The 23403-nt window shown below is 43.6% G+C and overlaps 1 protein-coding gene across 3 annotated transcripts in view; it reads left to right on the top strand.

Moving 5' to 3' along the window:
• Nucleotides 1–23403, top strand: part of LOC119967011 (CSC1-like protein 2) — a 235052-nt gene that overhangs the window by 170675 nt on the left and 40974 nt on the right. For all 3 annotated transcript variants that reach the window (XM_038799002.1, XM_038799003.1, XM_038799004.1), the window contains 5 exons: nucleotides 345–453; nucleotides 3398–3468; nucleotides 6561–6641; nucleotides 8339–8450; nucleotides 8805–8938. In XM_038799002.1, coding sequence (XP_038654930.1) covers nucleotides 345–453; nucleotides 3398–3468; nucleotides 6561–6641; nucleotides 8339–8450; nucleotides 8805–8938 — 507 coding nt within the window. The remainder of the gene's footprint in view (nucleotides 1–344; nucleotides 454–3397; nucleotides 3469–6560; nucleotides 6642–8338; nucleotides 8451–8804; nucleotides 8939–23403) is intronic.

Below are 23403 nucleotides of genomic sequence, written 5' to 3'. Positions count from 1 at the left end.
TTTTAGTCCAAACACTTACTGCTGATCTAAAAGCACCAGTAGGGTACGAGTGAATCAGAGAGCCAAGTCTGAAGCTGAGGGATATGCAGCTACTTAAAATCTGAATGTGAGGAGCAGAGTATTTGCAGATAGAAGTGTGCTGTTTGGAATAAAACAAGCATCAGTGAAGGCCAATTGATGTTAAGGTGAGGAATTGAATGGAGAGAATTTTTGTAATGTTGACTCTTGTCTTGTACAGGGTGTTGAGTTTTAGCTGGTATTTTAGAGCATCATCTGCCTAGCACTACTTTTATGCAGGTATGTTTATTTAAGTCAACTCTGTACCTTTCTCCATTTAAAAACAGGAATGATCTGCTCTGGCTCCATACGGCCTTTTCTTTCCTCTATCTGCTTCTCACAGTCTATAGCATGAGGCGACATACCTCAAAGATGCACTACAGAGAAGATGACTTGGTGAGTACTGAAATAAAATATTCTTTAACCCATATTACTCCTCTCGTAAGCCAACCCAAACTCGTTCAACAGTTGTTAGTTAATTGACGATGGACTGAAGATTTCCTTATCCCATCTATTGGTTGCATTATTAGTTTTAATGATAAATCAATTCTATGATTGCTGGAATTTTAAGCTGATTTTGCCTGCACTAACTTCTAAGCTAGTGTCTGTTTTGCCACTAAAGATCTATGTTTTCTCTGGGTGCTGAAGCACATCCATCTGTAATGTTTCTGGCAGTATTCAGTGTGAAATTGAACAATGCAATCTAAGACAAAACCCAGTCCAATCCTTAGTTTGTGCTGAGTTAATACAAACCAGAGATAGAAGTGAAGAAAGATGTGGTCAGAGAACCTGTTGGCGCTCACTATGTAGCCTCCTACACAAAGAATGGGCATGATGCTGGAGTAGCACCTGTATTTGTAAAGCTTGTACTCCAGCACAAAACAGTTCTTTCAAAAGAAGACCTCCCTGGAGCATCCATTTCGCCTCTCATGATGGTCCAAAAGGCTGTACCTCATTATTTCCCTGATATATATCACCTTTTCCTATTTAGGCTTTACCCAAAATCTCCCTATTTTGCCTCTGCTATGTGTGATGTACTGTTTGCAGACTACTCTATCTGCTGTAAGATCTCTCCAAATGGACTTTTGCAGCTGGAGTCTGAAACCCTCCCCCATTATTTTTGAGGATAGATATCCTGAAGTAAATCCCCACCTTTGTAACAAAAATGTACTTATTGAAAGATAAAGGTTGACTGTTAGAATGTATGAAATGTTCAATACCAATACTCCCCATGGAAAAATAACAGACAACGAAGCATAGGAGATACAACATAGGTGAAAATGGACAGTGGGTCCAGGTAGAATGCTCTTTCAGAGAGCCAGTGCAGGCTCGATGGGTCAAATGGCCTCCCCCTCCACTGTAAAGATTCTATGAAGGGGATTCTTATCTATGTTTAATACAACAGAGATTAATCCAGAAAATAGACTTCAACCAAACAAAAAAAACCAACAACAAAAAGAAACAAAAAGTGGGAAGTGCTTGACATCGGCATTGTGTGTGTATGGTTCTGTAATGTGTAGATGCACTGGGTCCAAGTCCTGCCATGGCAGAGTGGAGTCCAGTTAGTCTGACCTTGATGGAATGCCATTAGTGGCCTGGAGCGTGAACCCAAGCCGTTTCACCCCTGTTGTGTGGAGATAAAAGTCCATTGGTGCACTCTGACTGTGAGCCCACCTGAAGATACCCTGGCTGACTGAGACATTGAAAGCGGCACAGTGGTTAGCCCTGCTCCCCCGGTTCAATTCCGACCTCCGACGACTGTCTATGCGGATATTCTTCCCGTGACTGGGTGGGTTTCCTCCGGGTGCTCTGGTTTCCTCCCACAGTCCAAAGCCATGCAGGTTCATTGGATTGATCATGCTAAATTGCCCCTAGGTGGGGTTAGGGAGTAGGATGGGGGATTGGGCCTGGGTAGGGTGCTCTTTCGGAGGGTCGGTGCAGGCTTGGTGGGCCGAATGGCCTCCTTATCACTGTAGGGATTCTAACTGAACTAGATGCAATAAAGGGTATCTTTGTGGCATATGCAAGAACAGATGTTGGTTAATTTGTGTTGGATGACAGATATTGAAACACTGTCGAGCTTACAGAGATGTTGAAGCCTGAACATTCAACTGAAAAGAGGAAGAAATGATAAATTCATCCAAGTTTAATATCGTAACATTTGGAGGAAGAGAGATATCCATGCATCGAGAGTTTGGGGCAAATTAGTTTAACAAATAATGGGACAAGGATGGGGGAGTAATGATGGAATTTATTTCTATATGATGGGAGGAAATGTTTATGGGTTGGTCATGTAGGTTGGAACGGCTCATATTTGAATTGTGAGATGGTGCAGGTGGAAATTGTGTAAATCTTTGGAAACAAGTGTGAAATGTATTTAGAGGGGGGGGAAGAAAAGTATGGGCTATAATAATGGCTCAATATACTTCCTACAGGAAAGACTAGGAAAGTAAATTGTTGGCAATGGTCACTTGTGTGTTCAAAGGATAAGGCCTAGTGTCTAACGTATAAGTGATATTAATGGCATCCTGTATACAAATCTCCGGTCTTGAATCCTGGTCCCTTCCCCTACTAAACTCTGCATCCTCTGTATAAACTATTCCTGGATTAATTAGGGCATTGTGCAATAAATAGTCTTAATATAAGCTGCCATATTTGGTCATCACAAGAAGCTGCTGCAATGTTTGGTTTCTTTGGTCTGCCATACCCTTTCTGGATATAATGCTGAAGCGAACCATGGGCAAGGTATGGCTTAAAAATACAATATCCCTTTGCACCAAAATGTCCCAAATAACTGCCCAGCCTGCCTCTCCCCTTCCTCCATATTCCCTTGCTGTGGAGGAAGTACTGACTTGTGTAATTTGCTTTAGCGCAACAATGACTTTTTATTGTATTTTAAGCATAGTGCACCATCCTGAAGGAGATGGGGTGTTTATGGAAGGAATTCCAGAGTCTTGGATCCAGGCAATGGAAGGCTGGATATAGTTCTTGGGGTTTTAAAGCTTTTTGAAGAAGCTCCAGCAGTCTAATTTGCTCAAAAAGTAACTTGTTTTCATGGTTGGCTGTTAGTGAGTCCCTCCAAGTCTATATTGGAGACCACATCGATGTGGTTAGAAATGTGATGTGGAGATGCTGGCGTTGGACTGGGGTGAGCACAGTAAGAAGTCTTACAACACCAGGTTAAAGTCCAACAGTGCTCCGAAAGCTAGTGTTTGAAACAAACCTGTTGGACTTTAATCTGGTGTTGTTAGAAATGCGGGCCAGGCTACTGTACTGAACACAACTGTATTGAGTTGAGAAATCTGACAAATCTTTTGAAATTTCTTGGTTTTTTTTGTAGGTAAAACGCACTTTATTCATAACTGGATTATCAAAATATGCTGAACCAGATAAAATAAAACAGCACTTCCAGTAAGTACAATTTCTGCTGTCTTACTGTTGATGTAAAGGCTCTTCTTTGAAGCCCTCTTTCTTTGTGCCTTCCCTCAAAGAGCAATTGTTATGAAATACAGTGTTGGTAAACTTCTTGCATTACCTGCCAAAATCCTCTCTCTCTCTCTCTCTCTCTCTCTCTCTTCCCCCCCCCCCCCAAAAACTGAAAAGCTGTATCCCCAGTCTGCTCTCACAATTCAGATCATACAGGATCAGCCTCTGGCTTTTTGCACATCCTCTAACTCTTCAATTTCTTCTCTGTAATCTCAGAAATGCAGAGTACTTGAAGTATGATCAGAGCATTAAACAGTTTAAGCAAGACCTTGTCTGACTGTTTTGTGTAGATAGGTCAGCAATCTGACTGATCTGAAATGGTTGTGAGTATTAAGTCTGCCATTTGTTTGAATACCAGTTGGTTATAAGGCGGCGCAGTGGTTAGCACTGCTGTCTCTCAGCACCGAGGTCCCAGGTTCGATCCCAGCTCTGGGTCACTGACCATGTGAAGTTTGCACATTCTCCCCGTGTTTGCATGGGTTTCACCCCCACGACCCAGATATGTGCAGGGTAGATGCATTGGCTACGTTAAATTGCCCCTCAATTGGGAAAAAAAATTGGGTACTCTAAATTTATTTTTAAAAAGGGTGAAGGGGGGACACCAGGAATCTCAGACTGGTTAGCCTAATCCGGGTTTTTTTAAATTTTGGTCAATCAGGGAGAGCCAGCATGGATTTGTGAATTTGTAATCTGACTGAATCTTTTGAAACGGTGAATATGGTAGTCTGTGGATGTCATTTATATGAACCTCCAGAAGGCATTTGATAATATCCCACACAAGAGATTGTTAACTAAAGAGGAAGCCCACGGAGTTGAGGGCAAGTTACTGATAGGTTTAGGAAATTGTTTGAGTGGCAGGTGACAGAGTGGGGATAATGGACAATTACTCTAATTGGCAGGAGGTGACTAGTGGTGTATCACAGGGTTGGGGCCTCCATTATTCACACTGTTCTTGGATGATGGCATAGAACGTCACCTATCCAAATTTGCCGATGATACAAAGTTAGGTGGCATTGTTGACAGCCTAGATGATAGCCTAAAATTGCAAGGAGATATTGATAGACTAGGTGAATGGGCAGAATTGTGGCAGGTGGAATTCAATGTTCAGGTTAGCCATTCTGGACCGGAAAAGGCTAGAGCAGCAGATCTGGCAGTATCTGTAGGGAGAGCAAAGAGCTAACGTTTCGAGTCCAGAAGACTCTTTGTCAACGCTTTGACAAAGCTTTGATAAAGCGTCATCTGGACTGGAAACGTTCGCTCTTTTCTCTCCCTACAGATGCTGCCAGAACTGCTGAGATTCTCCAGCATTTTCTCTATTGGTTTCAGATTCCGGCATCCACAATAACTTGCTTTTATGAAGGATAGAGTAGAGTACTTTCTAAATGGGAAGAGGTTAGGTACGGTGGATATCCAAAGAGACTTGGGGGTTCAGATGCATAGATCCTTAAAATGCCAGGAACATGTGCAGAAAATAATCAAATAGAATCTAGAGGATTGGAATATAAAGACACTGGCTGTACAAAACCCTGGTTGGACCCCACTTGGAGCACTGTAGTTCTGGGCACCATACCTTAAGAAGGATATTTTGGCCTTGGAGGGAATGGCTACCGAAGTTAATAAAAATGATACCTGAATTACAGGGGTTGAGTTACGAGGAGCGATTACTCAAATTGGACCTGTTTTTTGCTTGAATTTAAAAGATTAAGGTGGTGATCTGATCAAAGCATTCAAGATATTAACAGGGAAAGAGAGGGTAGATAAAGATAAACTATTGTCGATTCTGAAACTAGGGAGCATAGTCTAAAAATTAGGGCTAGACTGTTCAGGAGAGATGTTAGGAAGCTCTTCACGCAAAGGGTGGTAAAGATTTGGAACTCTCTCCCACAATCAGCAGTTGAAGTTGGATCAGTTAGTATTAAATCTGAGATTGATTTTTGTTAAGCAAAGATATTAAGGGATATGGGCCAAAGACAGGTATGTGGAGTTACGTCACAGATCAGCCATGATCTCACTGAATGGCCGGATAGGCTTGAGGGCTGAATGGCCTACTCCTGTCCCTGTGTTCCTAACAAGGAAAGTTAACCATCTCCCAATTTAAGAGCGTTATCATCTGAGTGCCCCACTAGCAACATTCTGGGCCTCAGCATTGACCAGAAACTGAACTGGACCAGCCACATAAAAGCTAGCTACAACAGCAGATAAAAGGCTGGGTATTCTGCAGCGAGTAACTCACCACCTTACTCCCAGTATCTTTCTACCATCTACAAGATTAAACTCCTAAATTGGGTTACGGGGATATGGTGAAGGTATGGGCTTAAGTAGGGTGCTCTTTCCAAGGGCCAGTGTGGACTCAATGGGTTGAATGGCCTGCTTCTGCACTGTAAACTCTCCAATGATAAATAGTGTGATGCAATCCTGCACTCTGGCATCACCCCTGCATCTATGTTGTATTGAAGCAGTTCAGATGGTTTTAGCTGAGTGTGATTGCAGGGCTGGAATCTAATCATGAGGTTCAAATGTTTTAGATGTACAACATTTGCATACCGGAGAATAATTACAGAATATGAGCTGATTCATGTTGGTCCCTTAACCTATATGTTAAAGTTCATTCTTCAGTCTGGATGGCACAGTAGCACAGTGGCTAGCACTGTTGCTTACAGCTCCAGGGTCCCAGGTTTGATTCCCGGCTTGGGTCACTGTCTGTGTGGAGTCTGCGCGTTCTCCCCGTGTCTGCGTGGGTTTCCTCCTGGTGCTCCGGTTACCTCCCACAATCCAAAGATGTGCAGGTTAGGTGGATTGGCCATGTTAAATTGCCAAAACGGTTGGGTGGGGTTAAGGGGGTAGGTAGAGGTGTGGGCTTAAATAGGGTGCTCTTTCCAAGAGCCGTTGCAGACCTGTTGGACCGAATGGAACATTCTGCACTGTAAATTGTAGAAAAGAGTTGAATATTTAAACAATGTTTTATATGGGAAACAGTGATATGACTGTTTGATTAATTGATGCTATGTAATTTGCAGAGAAGCTTACCCAGACTGCACTGTTTATGAAGCCCGACTCTGTTATAATGTAGCAAAGTTGATGCGCCTTGATGCAAACAGGTAAGAAAGTTTTGTTAGGATGGCAATTAATACACCTTCATTTTTATGACAATCCAGTGGTTTTGTGACCTTTTTTCCTGGTGTTGACTTGCAGATTATACATCTAAATTCATTTATAAAGCTTTCTATAAAGACTGGTGGCCTCTGGGTTACTAGTTCTTTTTTTTAGAAAATATTTTATTGAAGCATTTGTGATTTTCGCAGTTTAACACCTTAACATTTCTTAAATAACCACGCGGGCCGACACACGCAAAGCACCTAAAAGAACAAAAAACGGAAAACAACGTCCCCTACTACCCCCGCCCTATTCCTTAATTCCCCGTATACTAAATTCCCTGTCTTTACCTAACATTGCCATGCCCCCTGTTTTCCTCCCTCTCCTTCTCTTCTCTCCCCCCCCCCCCCCCCCCCCTGCTGACGTTCAATTTTCCTTGAATAAATTGATGAATGGTTGCCATCGCTGGGCAAACCCCTGAGTTGATCCTCCCAAGGCAAACTTGATTTTTTTCCAGACTGTGAAACCCTGCCATAACGCTGACGCACAATCCTGACTTGGGGGGGCTCCAAGTCCCTCCATCCCAGCAAAATCTGTCTCCGGGCCACCAGAAAGGAGAAAGTCCTGCTCCCCCCCGGATCTTCTGATACCCCAAATATTGCCAGTTCTGGACTCCCTTCCAGGACTTCTGACATAACGTCAGCAAATCCTTGCCAGAATCCCCTCAATTTCGGAAATGCACAAAACATATGTAGATGGTTCGCCGGGCTACCCCCACGCCGCCCACATCTGCCTCCACCTCTTCAAAGAACCTGCTCATCCGGGCTGCCGTCATGTGGGCCCTGTGGACCACCTTGAACTGGATCAAGTTAAGCCTGGCACACGAAGAGGTGGAATTGACTCTCTTCAAGGCTTTTTCCCACAGTTCAATTTCTAGCTCTCCTCCCAGCTCCTCTTCCCACTTCCTCTTCACCTGATAGGGACCTCTTCCCATTCTATCAACTTCTTGTATATCTCCGAAGCCCTCCCCTCTCCAACCCCTATTTTTGACATCACCTTGTCCTGTGGTCCCCTTGGGGAGGCGAGAAAAGCTTGGAACCTGCCTCCGTACAAAGTCCCGCACCTGAAGGTACCGAAACACGTTCCCACCCGGCAACTCCATCTCCTCCTCTAGTACCTCCAAGGTCAGAATGCGCTCCTGGATGAATAGTTTCCCAAATCTCTCAATCCCTGCCAGCTGCCATCTCTTAAAGCCCACATCCAGCCCCCCCTGAGGCAAACCGGTCATTGTCACAAATCGGTGACCACACTGTCACCTCCTCCAATCCCATGTGCTGCCTCCATTGATGGGTTATTAGTTCAATACTGTATCCATGTGTGCCAGCCTCCCCGAACAGGCAAATGTGGCGACTAGGAGCTTTTCACAGTAACTTCATTTGAAGCCTACTCGTGACAATAAGCGATTTTCATTTCATTTTCATCTGGTCCCATGGCCTTATTTCTGTGTCTACAGAGAAAGTTCAATGTGTCACATAGTAAGGGCTACTGCGGTCTGTCATGAAGCCTTGTCAATGACTATTAGTGAGTGAGCTTAAGGTTGCTCGTCTTCCCAGCTAAGGTAGAAGAGTTATTCATGCCCAAAGGAGATCATGCTCTTTGCATGATCAGCTTTATCATTGCTCTTTTGAATTTTGTATTTCAGGCGAAAAGCTGAGCGTAGTCGGAACTACTATTCTAAAGAGGAAACACCAGTTATGATCAATCCCAAACCCTGCGGTCAGTTGTGCTGTTGCGTTGTTAAAGGCTGTGAAGAGGTATGTAAACTGATTTCAAAGTACTGGTTCTCATTTTATTCTCGCATTTTCCAATGTATCAGCAGATGATGGCATAAGTTAAAGACTATATGAAAACCATGTCAGAAAGGCTTGGACAGCACCTGGATCGCTGAGATAAAATGGCAGTTTACATAAAGAGGTTGTTTTTGCTGTCACTGACGTCGATGAATTGATGGGGTGCAGAAATTGCTTGACTTCTATCCTCCAAATACCGACTTTTATTGTGTGTAATATGCTGAAGGAAGCAAACATTTTTGCCAAAGCACTTTATGCCTTTTCGTCAGTTAGACTTTTCTTGTCTGTAGTAATGGAGAATGTTCCTCTTTTCTACAGGAAAATGCAGTGGAATATTACACTAAATTGGAACAAAAACTGAAGGATGAGTATGTGAAAGAAAAGGAAAACGTGTATGAGAAACCACTTGGTATGGCGTTTGTAACTTTCCACAATGAAGCTGCGGCAGCTCGGTAAGTCACGCTTACAAATCAGAGCATTGTAGTCCAGCTCAAAGCCCAAAGAAAGTACATGCCAGTATCATCTGGTTACTCTCAGCTTTTGGAAAGGTTGAGAAGTTTTTTTAAAGTGGCAGATGCTCATGAGTGAAATGAAATGAAAATCGTTTATTGTCACAAGTAGGCTTCAAATGAAGTTACTGTGAAAAGCCCCTAGTCGCCACATTCCGACGCCTGTTCGGGGAGGCTGGTACGGGAATCGAACCGCGCTGCTGGCTTGGCTTTGTCTGCTTTCAAAGCCACCGACTTAGCCCAGTGAGCTAAACAGCCCCTCGGAGTGGTTGACCGTGTGAGGTTAGAATAAAAATGCAAACTTTATAGATAAGTAGGAACATTTTCAGAACAAAAAAAAGTACTGATGAAGGGAGGGCTGGCTACATCCAAGCCACGGAGGAGCAAAGAGAATTGTGAAGAAGCATTTGTTGAGAATTATTTGAAATAGATGGGCAGGGAGAGGAGAGGGAGGAAAACGATCCAGGATGAGAAAGAGTTGGGGAAGCGGTGGATCAGCAAGTTAACCAAAAAGAATGGACATACCAGGGAGTTACCTTGACCAAAGTCTAGGACTAACCAGAAGCTTGGGGACTTCAAGGGCAAATTTCTACATTAAAGTTAAGCTCACTAATTCTATAAGATGCCGGAATTAGAAGAATTTCCAGTAGCACACAACGATGTGGTCGGAATATCGTCAGACGTTTAGAGGAATCCTGCGACAAGGAACTCAATTCCTGACTCCACACAGTCAGGGCGCAAACGAGGAGTGTGATGGAATACTGTCCCCTTGCCTGCAGCTCCAACAGCACTTGAGACGTTCAACACCATTGAGGATAAAGCAGGCCACTTGATTAGCACCCCATCCACAAATATTAACTCCCTACACCACTGATGCACAGTGGCAGCAATGTGTAGATGCATTACAGGAACTCACCAAGACTGCTTGGACATCACCTTCCAAACCCACGACCACTTCAATCAAGAAGGCCACAGGGAGGAAACGCATGGAAAAATGACCATCTGGAAAATGCCTCCTCCAAGTCACTCGGCACCTGGCCTGGAAGTTAATCATCGTTTCTTCACCGTCGCTGGTCGAAATCCTGGAATTGCTTGCTGAACAGCAGTGTGGGTGTACCTACACCATGTGCACTGCAGCAGTTCAAGGAGGCAGCTCACCACCACTTTATCGAGGGCATTTGGGGATGTGCATTAAATGCTGGCCTATCCAAAGATGTCCACATCCCATGAATAAATTTTTTAAAACCTTCCAACCCCATGGCCTCTACCGTCTTTTTTAAAAATAAATTTAGAGTACCCAAATATTTATTTTTTTCCAATTAAGGGGCAATTTAGCGTGGCCAATCCACCTACCCTGCACATCTTTGGGTTGTGGGGGTGAAACCCACGCAGACATGGGAGAATGTGCAAACTCCACACGGATTGTGACCCAGGGCTGGGATTCGAACCCAGGTCTTCAGCGCCGCAGTCCCAGTGCTAACCACCGCGCCAAATGCCGCCCTGACCTCTACTATCCTAACCCTAACACACTAGTTCCCATTAAACAGTACGTAACAGAACATGCAGCTCTCATGCCACTTACACAGGGAGACAGGGGCAATACTTGCATTTACGAAGCAATTTTTCTTCTGTTAGGGAAATTTGTTCAGAACCCTTTCCCAAAGCCTGCCTCGGTGGCAACTTTCATGACCTCTCGCGGTCGTTTTCCAAAGCCTGTATCTGTTCGAAATAGCATTTTCCTCTCTCGCTCTCCCCCTCGCATCACATAAGGAGATATCCCAGTGGGAAAGAAAGGCTCTTTCAGAAGGATGCAAAATCCGTGATAAATAAGGAAGTTGAGGGTAATATTGAATTGAAATAAACACGTACAAATCTGCGGAAGCTTAGTGATAAATCAGAAGATTGGACAGATTCAAGAACCAGCAAAGAATGACTTTAAAAAAAAGGAAGAAAGCAGAATACTAGAAAAGGCTAGCTAGTAATATAAAAACAGATCATAAGTTTCTACAAGTATTTGAATAAGGAAAGAGTAACTAGAGCTAGTGTTGGCCCATAAGACATAGGAACAGAATTAGACCACACAGCCCATCGAGTCTGCTCCGCCATTCAATCATGGCTGATATTTTCTCATCCTGATTCTCCTGCTTTCACCCCGTAACCCCTGACCCCCTTATTAATCAAGAACCTATCAATCTCTGTCTTAAAGACACTCTGTGATTTGGCCACACAGCCTTCTGTGGCAAAGAGTTCCACAGTTTCACCACCCTGTGGCTGAAGAAATTCCTCCTCATCTCTGTTTTTAAGGATTGTCCCTTTAATCTGAGATTGTGTCCTCTGGTTCTAGTTTTTCCTACAAGTGGAAACATCCTCTCCATGTCCACTCTATCCAGGCCTCGCAGTATCCTGTAAGTTTCAATAAGATCCCCTCTCATCTTTCTAAATTCCGAATACAGACCCAGAGTCCTCAACTGTTCCTCATACGGCAAGCTCTTCATTCCAGGGATCGTTCTTGTTAACCTCCTCTGGACCCTTTCCAAGGCCAGCACATCCTTCCTTAGATACGGAGCCCAAAACTGCTCACAATACTCCAAATGAGGTCTGATACAGCCTCAGAAGTACATCCCTGGTCTTGTATTCTAGCCCACTTGACTTGACTGCTAACTTTCCATTTGCCGCTTTAACTGCCTACACGTTAACCTTAAGAGAATCGTGAACAAGCACTCCCAAGTCCCTTTGTGCTTCTGATTTCCGAAGCATTTCCCCATTTAGAAAATAGTTTCTGCGTAAATTCCTCCTTCCAAAGTGCATAACCTCACACTTTTCCACATTGTATTTCATTTGCCACTTCATTTCCCACTCTCCTAGCTTGTCCAAATCCTTCTGCAACCCCCTAACTTCCTCAATACTACCTGCCCCTCTACAGATCTTTGTATCACCTGCAAATGAAGCAACAGTGCCTTAAATTCCTTCTTCCAGATCATTAATGTATATTGTGAAAAGTTGTGGTCCCAGCACCGACCCCTGAGGCACACCACTAGTCACCGGCTGCCATCCTGAAAAAGACCCCTTTATCCCAACTCTCTGCCTTCTGCCAGTCAGCCAATTCTTTATCCATGCCAGGATCTTACCCTTCACACCATGGACTCTTAACTTATCTAACAATCTCTTATGCAACACCTTGTCAAAGGCCTTCTAGAAATCTAAATACATCACATCCACTGGTTCTCCTTTGTCTAACTTCCTTGTTACCTCCTCAAAGAACTCTTAACAGATTTGTCAGAAATAAATCTCCCTTTGACAAAGCTGTGCTGACTCAGTCCTATTTTACCATGCACTTCCAAGTACTCCGTGATTTCATCTTTAATAACGGACTCTAAAATCTTACCAATGATCGAAGTCAGGCTAACCGGCCTATAATTTCCCGTCTTCTGTCTCCCTCCTTTCTTAAACAGTGGTGTTACATTAGCCACTTTTCTGTCTTCTCGGACCCTTTCTACCTCTAGTGATTCCTGAAAGAACACCACCAATGCCTCCACAATCTCCTCATGTAGAGAGTGAATCTGGGTGATTGATAATGGTCAAGGAAGAACTGGTGGAGGTGGTGAACAGGTCTTTTGTCTCTGTCTTCATGGTAGAGGATTTGTAAAACTTCCCCAAAGGTTCTTGAAAATCAAGAGGTGATGGGGAGGGGTGAACATAGTACAATTACCATTACCGAGAACGGTTGCTAGGAAATCTATTAAAGGCTAACAAGCCCCCGTCCCAAAGTCTTCAAAGAAGTGGTCGGACAGATAGATGCATTGGTTATAATCTTCCAAAATTCCTTAGACTTTGGAAGGGCTCCAGCGGATTGGAAAGTAGCTAATGTAACATCTTTACTCCAGAAAGGGGAGAAGCAGAAAACAAGAATCTATAGGCCAGTTAGCCTAACACCTGTGATGGGGAAATTACTAAAATCCATTATTAAGGAGGTTATTGCATGATTCTTAGATAATCATGATTTGGTCAGGCAGAGCCAACATTAATTAATCTATTCACGTTTTTTGACGAAGTAACACACTGGGTTGATAAAGGGGAAGTGGTAGGTCTGGTGCACCTGGATTTCCAAAGGGCATTTGATAGGGCACTACATCAAAGGTTAAAATGCAAAATAATACATGGTACTGTAGTGGGGTAACATTTTAGCATGGATAAAGGATTGGTTGGCTAACAGGAACCAGAGTAGGGATAAATGTGTCTTTTACGGATTGACATTACAACTGCTGTGTCCTCAACAATTCACAATATATATCAATGACTTGGGTGAAGGGAGTAAATGTATGGTAGTTAAGTTTGCTGATACTAAAATAGGTAGGAACGCAAGTTGTTAAGAGGAGATAGACAGTCTACAAAGGGATTTGGGCAGATTAAATGAGTGGGCAAATGTTTGGCAGATGGAATATAACGTGGGTAAATGTGAACTTGTTCACTTTGGCAGGAAGAATAGAGAGCAGAATACAATTTGTTGTATCTTTAAACTAACAGTACAAAATAAATAAATTGCAGATGCGTGTGGGTTTGAAAGCAATATTCAACAGGTTATTGAATAGGTCTTCACTGTACAAAGGTATAGTACTAGACAAAGGACAAAAAGCCTGCAAAGTGACCAGTGATGTCACGCATGTCATGTGACTCCGTTCTGAAAGAGGCATTGCACACAACCATATAACCCACGTATATAACACTGTTTAAATGGAGAAAGATTGCAGAAAAACCTGGTGGTCCAGAGGTGGCCTGGCACATGAATCACAATGTTAGTACGCAGGAATAGCAAGTGGTTAGGAAAGCAAGTGGAATGTTGGTGTTTATTGCAAGGGGTATGGTATATAAAAGTAGGGAAGTGTTACCAAAGCTTTACAAACCTTGGTGAGACCACATAGAATCACTGCAATGCAGAAGGAGGCCATTCGGCCCATCAAGTGCGCTGACCCTTCGATCGGGCACCCTACCTAGGCCCACCGAAGCCCTTGAAGAATATAAAGGAAGTAGGAAGGAACTTGAGGTACGAATTAGGAAGGCTAAAAGGCGTCATGAAATGTCGTTGGCAAACAGGATTAAGGAAAATCCTATGGCGTTTTATACCTATGTAAAGAAAGAGTCGGTCCATTCAAGGATATTGGAGGGAATCTATGTATGGAACCAGAGGAAATGGGCAAGATACTAAATGCATACTTTGCCTCAGTATTCACCAAAGAGAAGGACTTGGTGAATGAGGAGTATAGGGTAGAGTGTGTGGATATTCTGAGTCATTGCAGAAAATACGGAAGTATGGGATTGAAGGTGATTTAGCGGTTTGGATCAGTAATTGGCTAGCTGAAAGAAGACAGAGGGTGGTGGTTGATGGCAAATGTTCATCCTGGAGTTCAGTTACTAGTGATGTACCGCAAGGATCTGTTTTGGGGCCACTGCTGTTTGTCATTTTTATAAATGACCTGGAAGAGGGTGTAGAAGGATGGGTTAGTAAATTTGCAGATGACACGAAGGTCGGTGGAGTTGTGGATAGTGCTGAAGGATGTTATAGGATACAGAGGGACATAGATAAGCTGCAGAACTGGGCTGAGAGGTGGCAGATGGAGTTTAATGCGGAAAAGTGTGAGGTGGTTCACTTTGGAAGGAGTAACAGGAATGCAGAGTACTGGGCTAATGGCAAGATTCTTGGTAGTGTAGATGAACAGAGAGATCTCGGCATCCAGGTACATAAATCCCTGAAAGTTGCCACCCAGGTTAATAGGGCTGTTAAGAAGGCATATGGTGTGCTAGCCTTTATCAGTAGGGGGATTGAGTTTCGGAGCCACGAGGTCATGCTGCAGCTGTACATAACTCTGGTGCGGCCGCTCCTGGAGTACTGCGTGCAGTTCTGGTCACCACATTATAGGAAGGATGTGGAAGCTTTGGAAAGGGTTCAGAGGAGATTTACTCGGATGTTGCCTGGTATGGAGGGAAGGTCTTACGAGGAAAGGCTCAGGGACTTGAGGTTGTTTTCATTAGAGAGGAGAAGGCTGAGAGGTGACTTAATATAGACATATAAGATAGTCAGAGGGTTAGATAGGGTGGACAGTGAGAGTCTTTTTCCTCGGATGGTGATGACCAACACGAGGGGACATGGCTTTAAATTGAGGGGTGGTAGATATCGGACAGATGTCAGAGGCAGTTTCTTTACTCAGAGAGTAGTAGGGGTGTGGAACGCCCTGCCTGCAACAGTAGTAGACTCGCCAACTTTAAGGGCATTTAAGTGGTCACTGGATAGACATATGGATGAAAATGGAATAGTGTAGGTCAGATAGGCTTCAGATGGTTTCACGGGTCGGCACAACATCGAGGGCCGAAGGGCCCGTACTGTGCTGTACTGTTCTATGATATTAATAAAGAGTAGGTGTCGCGCATCTTAAAATCATTAAAGTAGATAAGACCCAGGGCCTGATAGGATCTACCCGGGAATACTGAGTGAGGCAAGGGAGGAAATTGCTGGGGCCTTGATGGTAATCTTTGTAATCCTCATTGGCTACAGATGAAGTTCCAGAGGACTGGCGAGCAGCCAATGTTGTTCCAATGTTTAAGAAGGACAGCAGGGAAAATCTAGGAAATTATAGGCCAGTGAACCTTGCGTCAGTGTTAGTGAAATTATTGGAAAAGATTCTTAGAGACCGATTTACTCACATTTGGAAACAAATGGACTTATTAGTGATGGACAGCATGGTTTTGTGAAGGGAAGGTCGTGCCTTACTGATTTGATCGAGTTTTTCAAGGATGATAAAGATGATAGATGAGGGAAAGGCAGTAGATGCTGTATACATGGACTTCAGTAAAGCCTTTGACAAGGCACCTCATGGTAGACTGGTACAATAGGTGAAGTCACATGGGATCAGAGGCGAGCTGGCAAGTTGGATACAGAACTGGCTTGGGCACAGAAGACAGAGGGTAGTCTTTTATTATCAGGGGCTGATTTAGCACAGTGGGCTAAACAGCTGGCTTGTAATGCACAATAATGCCAGCAGCGCGGGTTCAATTCCCGTACCGGCCTCCCCGAAGAGGTGCCGGAGTGTGGCGACTCGGGGCTTTTCACAGTAACTTCATTTGAAGCCTACTTGTAACAATAATTGATTATTATTATTATTATTACACTCCTGTATCATCTTTTATTACACTTCTTTGTATGTTTTGACATATTACAGAGTGTAATATGCGTTACTCAAACCTCGGTTGCTGATGAGGTTTTCTGAATCTCGATGAAGAAGACTCGAATTCGTCCAGTAGTAACTAAAGGTTTATTGAGTAACTATAACAATAATTGCGTGAGTTCTTTCCTTTAATATTAATACTAGTGATAAGGTCAACAAGATCTAACTACAGTAACTATGCTTAACTACACTAACCACCTGAGCTAATCTGGTACTCCTGTCCTGGTCACAGTACACCCGAAAGAGAGAGAGAGAGAGAGAGGGAGGCACAGTGCGGTTGCTTTTGTACTCCTGTTGGTCCGGCCCTCTAGTGATCATCTGATGCTACTGATTACACATTAACCCCTTATGTACCTGCACTTGGAGATCACTACAGGTAGCAGTAGAAGGGTGCTTTTCTGAATGGAAGGCTGTGGTTAGCGGCATTCCACAGGGATCGGTTCTGGGACCTTGGCTGTTCGTTGTGCAGATAAACAATTTGGAAGAAAATGTAGCTGGTCTGATTAGTAAATTCGCAGACGACACAAAAATTGATGGAGTTGCGGATAGTGACGAGGATTGTCAGAGGATGATATAAACTGGTTGGAGTCTTGGGCAGAGAAATAGCAGGTGGAGCTTAATCAGAACAAGTAGGTAATGCAATTTGAAAGGTCCAATGCATGTAGGAATTACACAATAAATGGCAAAACTCTTGCGAGTACTGGCAGGCAGAGAGATCTGGGCCTGCATGTCCACTGATCACTGAAAGTGGCAACGCATGTGGATAAGATGGTCAAGAAGGCATACGGCATGCTGGCCTTCATCGGTCGGGGCATTGAATATAAAAATTGGCAAGTCGTGTTGCAGCTGTACAGGACCCTAAGTTGGCCTCATTTGGAATGTTGTGTACAATTCTGGTTGCCACACTACCAGAAGGATATGAATGCTTTGGAGAGAGTGCAGAAGCAGTTTACTGGGATGTTGAAACGAAAGGGAAAATGCTGGAAAATCTCAGCAAGTCTGGCAGCATCTGTAGGGAGAGAAAAGAGCTAACGTTTCGAGTCCGATGATTCTTTGTCGAAGTAGCTTTGACAAAGAGTCATCGGACTCGAAACGTTAGATCTTTTCTCTCCCTACAAATGCTGCCAGACTTGCTAAGATTTTCCAGCATTTTCCCTTTCGTTTCAGATTCCAGCATCCGCAGTAATTTGCTTTTATCTTTTACTAGGATGTTGTCTGGTATGGAGGGCAGGTATGAGGAGAGGTTAGATAAACTCGGTCTGTTTTCACTGGAACGACAGAGGTTGAGAGGCGACCTGATAGGATTCTATAAGATTGAGCGGCATGGAGAAAGTGGATAGTCAGACGCTCTTTCATGGAGTCGGAATATCAAGTCTAGGAGACATAGGTTTAAAGTGCGTGGGGAAAAGTTTAGAACAGATAGTGCGAGGCAAGTTTTTTCACACAGAGGGTGGTAAGTATATGGAACACGCTGCCTGGGGAGGAGGTGGGACAGGTACAATAACGACATTTAAGGGGTATCTAGACAAATGAACGGGAATGGAAGAATACAGAATCATAAGTGCAGACAGTTTTGTTTTTTGGCAGGTACCATGGTCGGCACAGGCCTGGAGGGCCAACAGGCCTGTTCCTGTGCTACATTCTTTGTTCACCCACCCCCACCCCCACCCTATCCCCGTAACCCTACCTAACCTTTGAACACTTAAAGGGCAGTTTGGCATGGCCAGTCTATCTAACCTGCACACCTTTGGACATCTGGAGTACTGTGCGCAGTTTCGGATCCCTCGTTGAAAAAATATATGTAATTGCTTTATAAGTAGTTCAGAGAAGGTTCACTGGACTCATTCCTGGGATTAAGTGGTTATCTAATGACAAAAGGTGGAATAGTTTAGAACTGTATCCATTGGAATTTAGAAGAGTGAAAGGTGATCTTTTTGAAACAACGTCCTGAGGGGATTTGTTGGATAGATACCCAGAGGATGTTTCTTCTTGTAGGGGTGAGCCTGATGACCTAAAATCAATAGTGAGAAAGGACTTGGCCTCAAGATCATGAAGTAGAATCAGTACAGGTGGAAATCAGGAATAGCAAGAGTCAGAAACACTGATGGGAGTAGTTTGTCGGTGCCCCAGCAGTAGTCATGCATTGGGCAGGACATTAAATAAGTAATTATTGGAGCCTGTAACAAAGGCAATGTAATAATTGTGGGGGACATTAAGCTTTAAACTGGGACAATCAAATTGACGAGTGATCTGGAAGATTAATTTGTAGAATGTTTTAGTGACAGTTTCTTGGAACAATACGTCCCAGAACCGACTAGGGGTAAAGCTATCTTAGATCTAGTATTGTATAATGAAGCATGGTTAATTAGTAAGGATCCATAGAATGCCTATAGTGCAGAAGGAGACCATTCTGCCCATCGAGTCTGCACCAGCCCTCTGAAAGGGCACCATATCTTGGCCAAATTCCTGCCCTATTCCTGCAATCCCATCTAACCTACACATCTTTGGAAAGTAAGGGGCATTGGAGACGGTACAGCAAATGTTCACTAGATTTGTCCTTGGGGTGAGAGGGTTGTCCTATGGTGAAAGGATAAGGAAATCAGGCTTATATTTTCTGGAATTTAAATTTAAAGAATAAGAAATTACCTCATTGAAACCTGACAAAACTGTGTTGGGGCTTGATAGGATAGATGCTGGGAGATTGTTTCTGCTGTTTGGAGAGTCTAAAATACTGGGCACAGCTTCAGGATGAAGGGCTAATCATTTTAGGACTGCAATGAGAAATTACTTCATTCAGAGTGGTGAATCTTTGTAACTCTCCACCACAGAGATGTGGATGTTCCATTGTTGAATACATTTAAGGCTGGGACAGAAGATTTTTGGTCTCAGAGAAATAAAGAATATGAGATGCAGGAGTGAAAATTGAATTAAAGCCCAAGGTCAGCCATGATCCCTTTGAATGGCAATACAGGCTCAACAGACCATAGCATCTACTATTTCTTGTGTTCTTGCACACACATCACTGTGCAGGAATCCCCAGCATATTTGTCAAAGAACAAAGAAAATTACAACAGAGGAACAAGCCCTTCGGCCCTCCAAAGCTTGCACCGACTATGCTGCCGTTTGAAATAAAACCCCTACCCTTCCGGGGATCTCTCTTCCTATCCAATCATGTATTTGTCAAGACGCCCCATAAAAGTCACTTTCGTATCTACTTCCACTACTTCCCCTGGCAACGAGTTCCAGGCTCCCACCACCCTTTGTGGAAACAAAACTTGCCTTGCACATCTCCTTTAAACCTTACCCCACGCACCTCAAAATATGTCCCCTAGTAATTGACTCTCCCACCCTGGCTTCTGACTATCCACTCTGTCCATGCCCCTCATAATCTTGTAGACCTCTATCAGGTCGCCCCTCAACCTCTGCCTTCCAGTGAGAACAAACAGAGTTTCTTCAACCTCTCCTCATAGCTCATGCCCTCCATACCAGGCATCTTCCTGGTAAATCTTTTCTGCACACACTCCAAATCCTCCACATCTTTCTGGTAGTGTGGCGACCAGAATTGAACACTCTATTCCAACGGCGGCCTAACTAAGGTTCTATAAAGCTGCAACATGACTTGCCAATGTTTAACTCAATTCCCCGGCCAATGAAGGCAAGCATTTTTTTAATTATAAATTTAGATTGCCCAAATATTTTTTTTGCCAATTAATGGGCAATTTGGCGTGACCAGTCCACCTAACCTGCAAATCTTTGGGTTGTGAGGGTGAAACCCGCGCAGACACGGGGCGATTAATGTTGCCGTATACCTTCTTGACTACCTTCTCCACCTGCGTTGCCAGTTTCAGTGATCTATGTACCTGTACACCCAGATCCCTCTGGCTATCAATCCTCTTAAGAGTTCTGCCATTTACTGTATATTTCCCATCTGTATTAGACCTTCCAAAATGCATTACCTCACATTTGTCCGGATTAAACTCCATCTGCCATCTCTCCACCCAAGTCTCCAACCAATCTATATCCTGCTGTATCCTCTGACAGTCCTCATCGCTATCCGCAATTCCACCAACCTTTGCGTCATCCGCAAACTTAATAATCAAACCAGTTACATTTTCTTCCTTCTCTTGAATCAGCAGTGACTCAAATGGCTGCATCATTTGAGATGAATTAATAAAGGCCGCATCCTCAAAGACATGCTTATGCTATGAGCTTGCTATCTGCACAAAACCAACAGGTCACCCACGTCTGACACAAGGATGTCTATAAGCAAGACTTCATGTTGACTGGTATCAGAGTTAGTGCATGAAAAGTCCTTGCTGCTGACCAGAGTATCTGGAGAAAGGATGAAGTCAGGATGGCATGGAAAAAGCAGAGGACAAAAGAAATGACCAGATGTTTGGAGGGGGAAAGAACCCAGCCAGAAGGAAAAAATATCAGCCAACCTTGGGCCAATGCTATTCATCTGTGCCAGCTGAGGAATGGATTGCCACTCTTGAATCGCCCTTTTTGGCCACAAAAGATGCACCACAGAGACAGATGGGTACCATTGATTCGAATATTAATTTTGATTGAGGTATACTGTAACATTATCCATACGTCATCATCATACGTCATCTTTATTATTGTCACAAGTAACACTGCAATGAAGTTATCGTGAAAGCCCCCTAGTCGCCACATTCCGGCGCCTGTTCGGGTACACTGAGGGAGAATTCAAAATGTCCAATTGACCTAACAGCATGTCTTTCGGGATTTGTGAGAGGAAACCGGAGCACCTTGAGAAAACCCATGCAGACGCTGGGAGAATGTGCAGACACCGCACAGATAGTGACCAAGCCGGGAATCGAACTTGGGACCCTGGCCGTGGTGAAGCAACAGTGCTAACCACTGTGCTACCGTGTCACACAACTGATGTGCTACCGAGCTGCCCAAATGGGAATTCAGTAAATGCGTTCAGCTCAGGTTCTCGTACTGACTGACCTGCAATGGATTGAATAGTTGCCTCCTGTAGTGAAATTTCTGTAATTGTAAGATTCAATGTTCAATATACTTCGTTCTTTAGGAAGGATATGAAGGCGTGAGCGAGATTACAAAGTATTTATTGAGAATGATTGTGTAGAGAAAAGTTGGGACTGTTCCTCTTGGAGAAGAGAAGGTTGAGAAGTATTGAAAATCAGCAGGGTAGCATGGTGGTTAGCATAAATGCTTCACAGCTCCAGGGTCCCAGGTTCGATTCCCGGCTGGGTCACTGTCTGTGTGGAGTCTGCACGTCCTCCCCCTGTGTGCGTGGGTTTCCTCCGGGTGCTCCGGTTTCCTCCCACAGTCCAAAGATGTGCGGGTTAGGTGGATTGGCCATGCTAAATTGCCCGTAGTGTCCTAATAAAAGTAAGGTTAAGGGGGGGTTGTTGGGTTACGGGTATAGGGTGGATACGTGGGGTTGAGTAGGGTGATCATGGCTCGGCACAACATTGAGGGCCGAAGGGCCTGTTCTGTGCTGTACTGTTCTATGTTCTATATGGGCCGTGGACAGAGTAGACGGGGGATAAACTGTTTCAATTGGTGGAAGAGTGGAGAATAAGAGGGCACAGATTTAAGGTGGCAAAAAAATGCTATGCCAATATGAGGAAAGACCTAGTAAATGGTTAGAATCTGGAATGTTCTACCTGAGAGTGTGGAGGCAGGGTCAATTAAAGCATTGGTCACTGTCCAAAAGGGCAAGATTTGCACGACTGCAAGGAAAAGGCAGGAAAGTGGAACAAGGTGAATTGTTCCTTCAGTGGGCTAACATTGGCATGTGTGGCTGAATGGCCTCTTCTGCCGTAACTCTTCAAAGTTTCTAACAATCCTGTCATGTGAGAGAACCTTTAAGAACTGGGTGTTTATTAAATAGCTGTAGTGGATATACCTTTAAGAAATGTATGTTTATCGAATAGCTGCAGTGATGTCAGAGTGTGGGTGGAGCTGGGCTGTCTGTCTTTCACTTTCGTTTTTGAGCAGGCAGCTACAGGGTGTGTTTAGTTTCATTTTGCAGATTGGGAGCTGCATCCAGAGAGACCAGGTGTAATTCTGGTCTGTCTCTGTATGAAAGGAATGGCTTCAGATCTTCTTTTGACAAAGAGTCATTGGACTCGAAAGGTTAGCTCTTTTCTCTCCCGACAGATGCTGAAAGACCTGCTGAGATTTTCCAGCATTTTTTCTTTTGTCTTCAGATCACTTGCTAATTTAACAGTGATAACTGCTCTCAGTAGTGAATTTAAACCTGATCTCTGTGTTAAAAAGAGTATTTTGTCTATGGATGTTGCAAGGAAAGATTAAGGGTTACTTATAGAATATTGTATCTGTAGGGCTGATTGGTGGTGTTAGTTGTTAAGATGTTTACTGTGGGTTTATAAAGTGTTAACTGCTTTCGTAAATAAACATTGTTTTAATTTTAAAATACTTTAACGCTCTGTTGCACCACACCTGTAAACTAGGCCCGTGTGTTCCCCATAACCACAATCTATTAAAAGTTGTGGGTCAGGTGAACTCCATGATAAACTTTTGGGTTCTCTAAATCCTGGCCCATAACAATTCTATGACATAACTCATTGTATCTTCACACCAAGGAACTGGAGAACAGTTAGGTCTCCGGTTGTGTCATTCGATCATTTATCATTTTTTTGTAATCACAAAATTGTATTCCTTATTCACTGACTGTGGTTCTTGTTTTTCAATATTTGTCAGAAAATTACTGAAATTCAATCTTGCTATGGCAACACGCTTCTAAAGCTTCACCTAGAATGGTCCTGCGCTTTGGATGTCAGGGCATTTATGCCAAAAATGAAGCTGAAACCAACAAAACATGACACAGCAATCCATGCTATGTTTTCTGATGTTATTACCTGGCAGTGATTGCACTATTTTCAGCTGGCTGGTGGAGTTCCAGTTATACATACCTTCTGCAATAATAATGCAGATTTGGAGTTACAAGGGTGAGGTGCATCTTGAGATTGATGACCAATCTTTGGTTTCATGATGTCAGCTTAACCCTTGTGTTGTTCCACACACAATGCCTTGCAGTTTGTGAGTGATGCAATGTCTTTTGACCTTGCAGTCTGTTTGTGACTCTATATTGTAGGCTTGCAAATGGGAATCTGTGGATTCTAGAATATGCGTGGAGGTCCAATACTGCTGGTGAGGTCATTGTATTCCTCT

The sequence above is a fragment of the Scyliorhinus canicula genome, chromosome 6 (genome assembly GCF_902713615.1).
Source record: "Scyliorhinus canicula chromosome 6, sScyCan1.1, whole genome shotgun sequence".
NCBI lineage: Eukaryota > Metazoa > Chordata > Chondrichthyes > Carcharhiniformes > Scyliorhinidae > Scyliorhinus > Scyliorhinus canicula.
The sequence above is the reverse complement of the archived record's forward strand: the minus strand, read 5'-3'. Positions and strand labels throughout refer to the sequence as shown.